The sequence below is a fragment of the Corvus moneduloides genome, chromosome 3, assembly GCF_009650955.1.
Source record: "Corvus moneduloides isolate bCorMon1 chromosome 3, bCorMon1.pri, whole genome shotgun sequence".
Taxonomy (NCBI): domain Eukaryota; kingdom Metazoa; phylum Chordata; class Aves; order Passeriformes; family Corvidae; genus Corvus; species Corvus moneduloides.
This window is the reverse complement of record NC_045478.1, coordinates 99,207,765-99,219,261: the sequence shown is the minus strand read 5'-3', so window position 1 is coordinate 99,219,261 and position 11,497 is coordinate 99,207,765. Positions and strand designations below refer to the sequence as shown.

At 47.8% G+C, this 11,497-nt stretch overlaps 1 protein-coding gene across 2 annotated transcripts; it reads left to right on the top strand.

The window, feature by feature from the left end:
• The first annotated feature begins 2,126 nt into the window (after positions 1-2,126).
• On the top strand, positions 2,127-6,971 carry BATF3 (basic leucine zipper ATF-like transcription factor 3). Of its 2 annotated transcripts, XM_032102948.1 has the most exons (4): positions 2,127-2,226; positions 2,455-2,573; positions 3,813-3,917; positions 6,341-6,971. In XM_032102948.1, exons 2-4 carry the CDS (start codon positions 2,460-2,462, stop codon positions 6,524-6,526), a joined length of 405 nt encoding a protein of 134 aa, XP_031958839.1. In that variant the 5' UTR covers positions 2,127-2,226; positions 2,455-2,459; the 3' UTR covers positions 6,527-6,971. The 2 variants fall into 2 exon arrangements, with proteins under 2 accessions (XP_031958839.1, XP_031958840.1); XM_032102949.1 differs by lacking the exons at positions 2,127-2,226; positions 2,455-2,573 and adding an exon at positions 3,089-3,181.
• Positions 6,972-11,497: the final 4,526 nt, after the last annotated feature.

Here is an 11,497-nt window from a genome sequence, read left to right as displayed (position 1 = left end):
AACACTTCATTTTCCCCCATTCCAGTAGCCTTTTGTCCTTCAGTTAACTTTTCATAGGAATTGGCAGTGTTGTGCAAGACATGTCTAATCAGGCTTCTACTGAAATGTCACAACAGCCAAACTTCTTATTTTTAACTTGGGGCGAATTGGTATTGCATCAAGAAATGTCTGGTAGTTTTTCTTTATATAGCCTTTGAATTTTGTAAGACAGCTCAACAGTGATGGATGCTTGGGTTCATTTGCAAACTGAGTTTGAATTTCTTGGCTTTCAGGGGCGAGACGGAACATCTTGCTGTTTGTTAGTGTGCACTGTGCAATGTGCTTATTGCTCATGAGGCTGGGCCGTCCCCAGCCAAGAAAAACTTGCAGATTGCAGCAGCATCCACACATGCTTTTGCTGTGTGTACTTTCTGAACAAAGGGGATTACAAACTGTAAAGGGGAAGCTCCTCTTCCAGAAATCTTCACATGGACCCTGACATCTGTTTGGAAGGCTGGGCGCTCTGAGACCCGGTTCTGACGTGCCATTCCCCAGAAGAGCCATGCTGTGATCAGAGACTCCAGTCTGCATGTGTGTAGGCTGCTTCAGTGCAGACCAAAATCACTGATAAACTGCCATTATAAAATGTAAGCTCAGCTGACTAGGCTGCTTTCTGGGCTGGTTTTCTCTCCTGCACAGAAACGCTCTGCCTTTACTGCTGCACTACCTGGAATTACTGTGTAGGCATTTCTACAGATGTACCAGAGATAGCTTTAATACTAAGTAGAAACTTGTTCCCACAAGCAAATTTTGGCTTGTCATTTCCTTTGTCATTTGTTCTGAACAAGAACAGACTATTCAGGCTCCCGGGGACTGTCTCCTGGCTTGTCCCATGCTTATGTTATCCTGGAAACCTTATTATGCAGCTGCTGGGAATTACTCAGTGAAGTAGATATTTATTCAGGACTAATAAATTCTTGGTGAGCTGCTCATGATTTGATGCTGTCAGGTAGCTTGTGCAGGTGCCATTTGTGGCAGCATTGCTCCTGGAGCGTGGAGTTCAAAGTCCCTCTGTGGAAAGGGACTTTCTTTCCCACAGATCACTCTGGAGGGCTGTTGAGGTGTTTCGTCCACATGGTTCATAGGGTTTATTGCAAGGGAACATACCTGTTCACCGAGCTTGTGAAAATACTGGCTTCTAGTCCTGTTTATTTCAACTGAGCTTAAGCTACAAAGGCAGCAAGAGCCCAGTGCTCTCTTTTTAAGCACCTGTCCCAACTAAGTCCCTGCTTGTGCCCACACGACTACTGCTTTCCTTTAACTGCATGAGGTGTAGTCAATGCAAGATCATTGAAACAATCCTGTTTCAAAGGAGCAGTTGAGAGCAATTCACCCTCTAACACCTCTCTGCCTGGTGGCCAGGGCTGCTTTCCAGGAGATGCTGGTTTGGATCCCCTCAGCTGGAGAGTGTCACTGAACCCACACCTTCTGCTGCCTCAATGAGCAGCTCTTGCTGAACGTCCTGCTCTTGGCACATTAGATGACAGGGAGAAAGAAGCAAGACTGCTTTAAAGAAACCAGGGAATGCCCTGTAAGATGCTTGGGAGACCCAGCACAGTCTGGGGATGCAGGTTAGGTCAGGGTATATTGGCAAGGATGTGCATCCCAGTTGTGGTCCCCATGGCTGTCAGGGTGGGAAGACTCACAGGGATTCGGTCCTCCAGGGTTGGAGAAGCTCTCTGAAAAGTGCAAAAGCAAATAAATGCATGGATAGCCTGGAGGGTGGAGACACAAGCTGCTTTGAGGTGGAACAGCTGGGAAGAAGCACTTCAAACCAAGGAAGTCATGCTCAAGTCTTTCAGTCATGGTTCCCTACCAGGAAGCCTGTGGCAGAGCACAGACTTTGGTTTGACTCTTGGACTCCCAGGGAGCATGGTTCTCTCACCTTTAGCATGGACTGTTAACCCGATCTTCCTGGAAGGATAGTCTATATTTACTCAGTTTGCCGACTCTTTAACTTCATCTTAATTGGATGACTCAAGCTGCTGAGGAAACCAGAAAAATAGGGAAGTATCTGATTTATTGAGATAGCTGGAGCTTTATGACTGGCTGCCCTGCAGTTTGGGGGCATGTACCCTCCTCTCATGGTCATGCATTTGCCTCTGTGATACAAATCCTTCTGCAGTAGAGCAAGGATGTTGAAGTAGCTGTCGGTGCAAAGACTCTCTTTCAGAGCATAAGGCCAAGGTAACTGTGCAATTAAAATGCAAGGAAGGTGTTCCAGGAGGTAAAAGCAACAGTGTTCAGTCTGTTAAAATACTCTCGACAGAATAGTGGAACAGCGAAATTTTTGTCTGCAGCAACTGTGTTTCCAGCAGTCCTTGTCTGGCTTTGGCTTTACAAGAAGTCTGTCGCATTTCCTTATTATTTAAAGGAACAGGGTGAGTAGCGAAAGTGAAAATCGCTTTATTCCAGTACGGATGCCGTGTCCTCACACCCATGGCCCCGGGCTGAGCTGGCTGTCCCCTATGTGGAGCTGCCGCCGCTTCAGAGAGCCGATGTCGCAGGAGCGCGGCGAGCAGGAGCGCCCGGAGGTGAGGGGCGGGAGACAGAAGGGGACACGGCCGGCTCCCGGGGGCAGCCTGGGGAGGAGAGAAACCTCAGGGAGTTTATTTCTGCAGGCGAAAGAGCGAGTCGGGCCTCCCGGAGGGGCGTCGAGCCCAGCCGGCCCCCGGGACTGGGGCTCTCCGGGGGAATTTTCAGGCAGCTCCTGCCCGGCAGCGCCGTGACCCGGGCTTTCCCCCGACTCCCGGCGGCTGACTAGAGCCGGCGCTCCCGGAGGGCGGGCACCGCGGGGAAGCGGTGCGGGACGGGGCGGCTCGGTGGTCCCGGGCTCCCGATGCCGGGCGCGGCGGCGGCGGGCGCCATGTGACGGCCATGTGGGCGGCGGCTCCGCCCCGGGCCGCCCCGGCACCTGGCAGCGGCACCCCCGGCCCGGGGCGGCGCGTCCCCTGCCCCGGCCCGCCCCGGCCCGCCCTGCCCTTGCCCTCCCTTCCCTCCGCTCCCTTGCACTCGCACCCCCCGCGGGCCGGGGGAGCCCTGCGGGCGGCTCGGCGGCGCTGGGATGTCGTGCGCCGTCCCGCCGGCGGCGGCGGGGGCCAGCGCGCTGCCCCGGGGCGCGGCGGCCGAGGGCGGCCAGCAGGTAGGGACCGGGGGGTCGGCGCTGCGGGCGGGCACATGGGGCTGAGTCACGCCGGGCAGCGCCGCGTCGGGGGCGCCCGCTGCTCCTGGGCATCGGCCCTTCTTTTCCCGGGAAGGAAAGGCCGCCGCCGTGCCGGCTCTTCCAGGTGGGAGGGCGGGCGAGCTGCCGGCGGTGCGCGGAAAGCTGCCGCGGCACGGCGCGGTCAGCGGCTTTTCCCCAGCCGCAGGCAGCCGGGAAGGGAGCAGGGCTTTCCTCCCCGCTGCTCGCACCTCCGCCCGGTCGGCCGCGCTGGGGCCGGGCAGGTGTAAAGTGCTGCCCGTGGGCAGAGCGGGAGCGCCGGTCCCCGCCTCCGGTCCCCAGCTTTCCCCATCAGCGGCAGTACCACTGCCCGCGGGGCTCGGCGGCATCCCCCGGGCAGCGTGCCGGCATCCGCCCCTCCGCCTCGCGTCCTCCCGTGCGGTGGGGCAGAAGGATGCGCTGCCCTTTGCAGGGACCATGCGGTCTCTGGCAGGCTGGGGATCAGCGCTGTGAAATTGGAAGTGTTCTTTCTCAGAAAGTTGCACACCCGACTTCGGGCATCTCTGTGTGCACCTTGCGAACTAGAGAAGTGTTTCTGGCTGATGTCTTCCAGAGTCATGAAGAAGATGACAGGAAAGTAAGGAGGAGAGAAAAAAATCGAGTTGCTGCCCAGAGGAGCCGGAAGAAGCAAACTCAGAAGGCAGATAAACTTCATGAGGTGAATGGGTACTTGGTGTTTTGCAGGCACAGCTTGGGTACCAAGTGCAGGACTTTACAATAAACAGAAATTCTTAAGTAGGTGTGGGCCTGTCTTCCCACTAATCCCTCTCAGAGAGCTGGGGGTGTGAGGCAGAGGAAGGCGTGCTGTGGGATGCCTGGTCAGGAACTCCCAGACACTGATGCTGCTGTTGGACAGTGCAGCTCTGCCTTTGGTGACACTGCTAGGAAGAGAGAGACATGGTCCAGCCCTTGCCTCATCCTCCCTCTTTTGCTCTTGCTGTGACCACCCAAAGAATGGGATCACAGGGCTCCTTTGGGCTAAACCAAAACCATTTTCTTCTGTATTAGTGTTAATCTTGTCACATTTGCTATGGCAGAGGATGAATCCTTGCTGTCTTACAAGGTAGAAGGTGATGGAAGAGGAGGGGACCGTGCAGTGGCAATGCTGGCTTAAATCAGTTCTAAAACTGTGGTGTCAGCACTGCCACTCGGCAACGGGGTCCCCAGACATACCCAGTTGAAAAGGCTTCTTAGGAACTTGAGAACCTGCAAGCGTGAGAGCTTGGCTTGGCTAGCTGTTACACTTGTATGCTTTGATAAGTAACAGTGCTTGTTAAAAACAAGTGAAATGAAAGTAACTGATTCTTCCAGAAGCTCTTAATATCACGATGTGGTGCAGTTTTCTTTTGTCCCCCGTGCAAACACTGGAAGACAGGGATCCCTTTTCTCTGGTTTTAGATGTTACCTCACACAGCAGTGCTCTTGTAGCCAGGAGTCAGCTTTTGGGTAAGTGTCAGGTTTGCTGCTGCCATTGTGGCTGAGTCAGTTGTTCAGCTCTGAAGGTTCATCACAGGCTTTTTTCTTTCTCACTGTGGAAGCATCTGCCAACAGTTAGCAGAGACTAAGAGGGACAATGTGGGGAGTTTTGGGCTTGGTTTTTCCCAGATCTCCTCTGAGTCAGCGCCTGAGAAAGCCAGGTGCAGGGTACTTCTGAAAAGGGGTAACCCATGACTTTTTGGAATCATTTTTGGGCCCTGTGCCATCCTGCAGCCTCTGATGTTCCTCCTGAACTTGAAGATCTTCCTTGTGCTGGGAATCTTCATTCTGAGGCACACAGGTTTTTCCAGGTATAGGCAGATCTGGTTGAATAGATGTTGTTCTTAGCAAGAACAATGTGACAGTCTCGCCCCTGAAAATGGGACAGAAAAATGGGACAGTAACACTTCTTCCAAAACCCAGGACCATGGGGTTTGGGGCAACAAGAGACGAGCAGAATGATAATCAGGGTCGGACAACTTGGCTGGAGTTCGGCTCCAAAACTGTGTTAGGAGGACTGTGCCTGTTTTACTCTGTGAGAGGTGGCACAAGGGTGGGAGGGAGGGCAAGGAACCCAAAGTTCTGCAGCAAAGGGGGGCAGAGGCAGTGCCAGGCTGCCCAGAAGAACATTGCATGAGAGGTTCTCCCTGCTGCCTTTTAAGGCACATGTAGGCTTTGAAGTTTGTTCTGAAGCTTTCCCAGGGAGGTGAGATTGAGTGGGTGGATGTTGAGCCTTGGGCCAGCAGCGAGACATCTGCAGGTTTTCAGTGGGCTGGCTCTGAGCTCTCTTCTCTTTGGGATGAGAAGGCTTAGAAGCAGGGACACTTGAGACACAAAAAATCAAAAAATGTGACACAGCAGTCTTACATCCATCATGTGTATGCTGCAGAGCAACTCATAACTCCCCTGCAGTTAACAGCAGCTTATTTGTTGCCAGAGAAGCCTTAGCTCAAAAGCAGCCAGGTCAGGGATAACCAAGGCAGTGATTGGCCTTCTGATGACAAAATGAGTCTGGCATCAAGCTGGCATGGTGCTTCCCTCCTACTGAGTTCTTGGGCTTCTGAGCAGATGGCTACAAGCTCTGGCAGGCCTGGAGGAGAACAGTGGCCACGCCGTGCTAGCGTGGATAAATGGCTTTTCCCTGCGCTGCCCTGGAGCAGGGGCTGCCCTTCTCTCACCAGCAGTGCCAGGCACCGGGTTTTCCCAGCACCTCTCGGTAGTCAGTGCTTTCATTTTCTCTGATCTCACAGTGCAGAGTCCGTTTTGGCCCTTCCCAGCAGAGGCAGCCCAGGGTGCAAGAGGCCACCATGGGAACACAGCCATCCATGCCTGCAGCTCTGGGCTCCTGGGGGACTCCTGAGGGCCATCGGCACCTCCTGGTCTTCAGGGCCATGAAAGGAGTCACAGTGTGGTCGGGGCACAGGTCGTAAAGCACTTGCCCTGTTCCAGCACCCAGGCTGTGTCTGTCTTTCCTCAGCACTTTGTAAGTTGTAGTAAGAAACCACACTGTTTTTCTACAGTTATGTGAATGTACTCAAGGTGGAAGCACTGAAAGGAATGTTTTGACTGTAAGTTGGTTTTTTTTTTTTTCTCCCCTCCTTCCAGGAATATGAGTCTCTTGAGCAAGAAAATACCTCCCTGAAAAGAGAAATCGGAAAGCTAACAGATGAAATGAAACACTTGAGTGAGGTGTTGAAGGATCATGAAAAGATCTGTCCACTCTTGCACTGCACCATGAACTTTGTGACCATACCAAGGCCTGATGCACTCGCCAGCTGCCTACCAAGATGAGTGCTCTCCTCAGTCACCTCTAACTGTGATGTGCAAAAGTGCCATTAACAGGAGGTTGAAGAATGGCCTACTTAGGGTGCAGATCTTCCATCGAAGAGGGCTGGACTTGACCACTCAGCTCTTCTCCACGTTATATGTTATAGTCTTCTGAATCTCAGGAAAACACCAGTATGGAAAAAAAAGACAATTTGAACAGCAGCTTCTTACTTGGTAGACTCTTCAAGCCATGGTTTTGCCTTTGGAAGTGTCAAAGTGCCGTGCAGCCCACTGTGGAGCGATGGAATGTAGACAGGGAAAAGTACCGACCTCGGACTGGGATGCCTTCCTCCCACACGTCCACTGCCAGTAACGCTTTGTCACTTGTCACCCATGTATGTCATGATCTGGCTGCTGGGTTTTATCTCTCTAAACAGGTTTGGTTAATAAAAGCGATGTCTCATCTTTATGATGTTCTCCACCTTCTTCAATAACCAATGTCTTTATAGCATCTCTGCTTTTTATTTGCTGGTCAGTGCCAAAGTCTAATGCTAGTCTTCCCATCAGTTGTTCTATTATTTACTTATCACCTCTTCATTGGTTCCTCTTTTGAGGTGTGTGTAACAAAAGAGTTTTCTTAGTCTTCAGTATTCCAAATCATCAGCCCAGCTGGCATTAGTCCTTGGAGTGTTTTATATCCTAAAATATGGCTTGCCCAGTTTCTAATGATGATTGCTCTGTGTGGAAGAAAAGCAAACAGATGGTTTTACACATTGTTTTAAAAAGCAGATTTTGAAATTTACTCTTAATGCATCCACTGGAAATGAACAAACGTCTTCATCCTTTCCTCATCTTGCTTATTGCCTCTGGAAGATTGTGTCTGTGGATTGAGTTTTGCTAAGCATTCTGTTCTATGTCCACACCAAAGGTGTTTGATAATTGCTTGAAAGAAAAACATTCTGTTTTCTTTAACTTTTTAGTTACAAGAAGGAAGTATGATTGCAGTGCTACTAAGAAATACACAGAAAAATGTGTTTACTTTCTCTGAAGATTCCTAGTAGTGTCAACCTTTAGAAATGTGGATGCTGTAGCTCGGGATCCAGCAAAGAGTCTTTTTCTCACAGTATTTCCCAGTCAAAGAGCACCTTTGGGTAATAAAAATCTCCACCTCTTTGCCAACTCTCTCAATTCAGCATTTGAATTTTTTTCAGTTAAACTCATGGGTTTACTTTCTCCCCTCACCAGGATCGCAGTATTTATCATCAGAATATGATGTGAAATGTCTGAATTTTAATTTTTTTTAAACTTTTTTTTTAGCTTCTTTAGTAGAATGGTGCACTGCTGATCACTGCCAAGATAGAACTGGGGAAACCATGTAGTCAACTCTGCCTTCTAAAGGGCCCTCTTGTACTGATGTCTTAGGCTAGAAACTCCAGATGAGCTGTTGGCTCCCTTAAATTATTTGTTAGGCTGTTACCAAGAGAATTTCCAGAATTTGCATCTGCAGCCTAAATGCTGTCTTCAAAGTTCCTCATGGTCACTTAAGAACAGAGTCACCCTACAAAGAGAATCTGCTTCAGTCGCTGCCTAGGGAAACAAAAGTCTCAGTACAGTTCAAGATACACATTTTGGATAATGTCCTTGGTACTATTCTGTGTGGCACCCTGTATATCCATCCACACACCCACATTCCCTCAGGCACTGAATGCCACTGTATAGTTTGGGCAGAGTAGAGATGTAATGGAGAAGGGGTAGCATGGTGGAAAATGAACAACATTCCCTCTGGGAGAATCTGTCATGGTTTAGGATGAAGGGAGAGAGGGAATGTTTCATATCTCATAACTAGGTATGTGCAGCTGACTGGAAAGTATCTAACTGAGGTCAGGAGTGTTACAAAAGCTGGTCTCGCATATGGAGCCCTGTGGACCTTCAAAAATGGGAGGTAAGATCAACCATCTAGTCCAAGACAGTCCATCCCAGCAGAATCCTTCTAAAGAATTTTGTTCCACAGATGCTCTCTTCAAGAAATAGAGATACGGTTCCCTGGGTAAAATTCTCCTCCTTACACATTTATTCTTCTAAACATCTGTCTAGAAACTGACTTCAGCTTATCACTTGGTGTAATATCCAAGTTCTGTGGCACACTCCCCATCAGCAAGCGATGTTCTTGTTCTGCAGTAAAAGATTCATTCCGTGGTTTCTGCATTGGAGTTTATTGCTTTATTAATTGTATAATGTCTCTGCAGAGTGTACAGGGGAAGACGGCTGAATTCTCAGCAATGTTGTGTGATGGAGGCAACAATCTAAGCCCAAGGATATGTTGCTGCTCCTTGGAAGGACTGGGAACCCTGTGGGAGCCCTCACTGTCCCCACCTTTATCCCAGCACCTCAGGGTGTAGCTCCAGCCTGTGCATCACGTCCATTAGTAACAGTAGGGCGTGGGCTGCGTCTTCCTCCATCTCTTGCACCACTTTTTTTCCCAGGAATATTTCCCAAGGGCCTTTTTCATCATTCTTCTACTTGATAGATAAACTAAGGCACCTCACCAATTAGTATATTGTGTGACTAATATTCAAAGGCAGCTGGGAGCCTCAAGTAAAAGGAGTGAGCAAAATCAGTATCCCAAGCCAAGTAAGTCCAACATTCTGATATGTTTATAGAATTAATGTCATGGCTGAATCAGGGGTCGACGAGGACAGTGAACTGTTAAAGCCCAGGCTTATGTATCTCTACACACGCAGCGATTACGCTTCTTGCAGGAGCTGTTTGTAAGGGTATTGATTTACAGGAACCTTCAAAACAGAAAGTATGTTCTGGAGCCTGGGATAATTTTCACATGAATAGGGAACAAGAAAGGAGAACAGAAAGGAAAAAGCCCATTTGTTAAGGAAGCAACAGAAAATCCTTTTTCAGATCCAAACCTCTTCTTTTGCAGCAGTGTTACACCATCACAAAAAAGGTTTCACATCTATATGTGGCTAAAATCCCACTTGATGTACTGTAGCTTCAAAAAGCTTCCAGTTGGTTTGACTCGTTCCCCACAAAAATGTGGTCTGTATTACATCCACATGATTTTCAGATGCAGGTATATAGGGAAGATCTTTTCTATATTCAGATTATGGTTCGTGTGAGGCACACTGTAAATTGCAGTCTTATTTGTGGATGTGTCATGTAGATGAGGGCTGCTAACAAAGCTGGATTTTGCCTCTTAGGTTCACAATGAAGGCTATGGTTTGTCTGGATCCAAGTTAGCGTGGATTCCTTTTTTTGCATTTTCTGTGAGTCTAATGAAGAAGCAAAGTGCTTACTGCGTACTTACCCACACACAAAAGTATTTATTCCAGGAATAGACTGGGTCCAATTCAGCTATTTATCTATTAATTTATTTTGGGTTTTGTTAGGTCAGATTTAAAATGATTATATTTTTAAAAGTTAATTTTAGCCTCCAAAGCTAAAAAAATCAACAGAAAGGCAAAGTCAAGCTTCCCAGAACAGAGATCAATTGTTATACCTCCAGAGAGCCTATTAGAAAGTCTTGCTCTTTCCCGCTGATATTTTACATTCATGCCTGTGAACATTTTTTAAGTGTCTTCATGTACTCATCCAGACTCTTGCTAAAAGTACATCTTTTAAAAAACAAATTTAAACCAGCCTATTCTATACACTTTCTGTTCTTTGCCCTGGTACCAGTTACTGTAATTTAGTGCTCCTTCTGTAGTGCCTCTTGAGCTCATCTGCATTTGGTACTTGCACCAGCCTTTGTATTCTCATTATTTCAAATGCCACTTCTTTTTTCTTCTTCCTGTTTCCTTCTGTTTCTACACAGCTTGCTGACATCACTTAATGGAGTCAGTATTGGAGGATCAAGGCTAATCTGCAGGGCCATCTTGGAATTGCACTTCACTAGTATACTCTGTATATGATTAAAGGCTTGGATGTGTGCCTTGTTTTGTCACTCGAGTATTAGGGAAGGTATCTGTGCAGTCTTTTTAAATGTACTGAAAAGTGGCATAACCTTTACTGTAGCCTATCAAACCCATACTGTTTCCTGTCCATAGATGAATGCTTTGCTGCATGGCATTTGAGGTTTCCATCTGTGAATCAGTCTAGAATTTCTGTCTCAGTGAAAGTGATAGATAAAACAACCATTAAAAAAAATCCCTTTTCTCTTCTTCCCATCAGTGATATAATTCCTGTTACAGGAAGGAAGCATGTCTGATAAGCAGGAGAAGTAGTGGGCTTATTTACTGTCACAAAGACTAAATGTTATTCTCTTTATAGGAGGGTAGGAATTTTCTGTTTGTAAATGCTAGGTTACCATCAAGTGGTCACTGGAGAAACATCTTACACATACATACAGCATGTGGTGTGGGCACACATCCATAAGGGAGTGAAAGAATTTGGATTCTTTCTTTGCGGAAACGTGGGACTTACATTGATTCACTGGAAGTTGAAACAGTCCTACAGCTGCCTCAGAGGACACGCAGCACTTTACTTACTCACTTGGGTAATATTTAACTCAAGAACAGCCACAAGCTCACTGGAAGTGGGTAATTCTTACTAAAGAAACCATAGTAATGATCATCCCTGGGATTGCATGCTCCATTTCTGGCATTCATTCAGGTATTTTTTTCCTACACAGCTCCTATGGAAAAAACTGTAATGATAGAGTAGGAATTTTTTTTCACTGCAGAATTTTGAAATCATGACATCAAATTTATTGTGAAAATAGCTGGCGTAGCTTTTGCAAAAACCTGTTTCCTGCTAATTATGTGTTTGGTCTGCTGTAAGGGAATCATTACTGTTCTCCTTAGAAGAGGAAAAGCTAAACCACAAAGGTCTTGGTGCAGAATGAAAACGTTTATTCGTGGAGTTAGTACTGAATGGCTACCATGCTTCAGTGTCACAGCTTATCTCATGTGAAGCAGCTTCCTCATGTAGCCAAAGAGAAAATGACATCTGTAAAAGATGTGTTTGCTTTAAGTCTGCAGTAGG

Coding starts and splice junctions, on each gene's coding strand:
- BATF3 (XM_032102948.1), top strand. CDS start 2,460: ATGCCGTGTCCTCACACCCATGGCCCCGGGCTGAGCTGGCTGTCCCCT. Junction 2,574..3,812: donor GCGAGCAGGAGCGCCCGGAG/GTGAGGGGCGGG, acceptor GATGTCTTCCAG/AGTCATGAAGAAGATGACAG. Junction 3,918..6,340: donor AGGCAGATAAACTTCATGAG/GTGAATGGGTAC, acceptor CCCTCCTTCCAG/GAATATGAGTCTCTTGAGCA.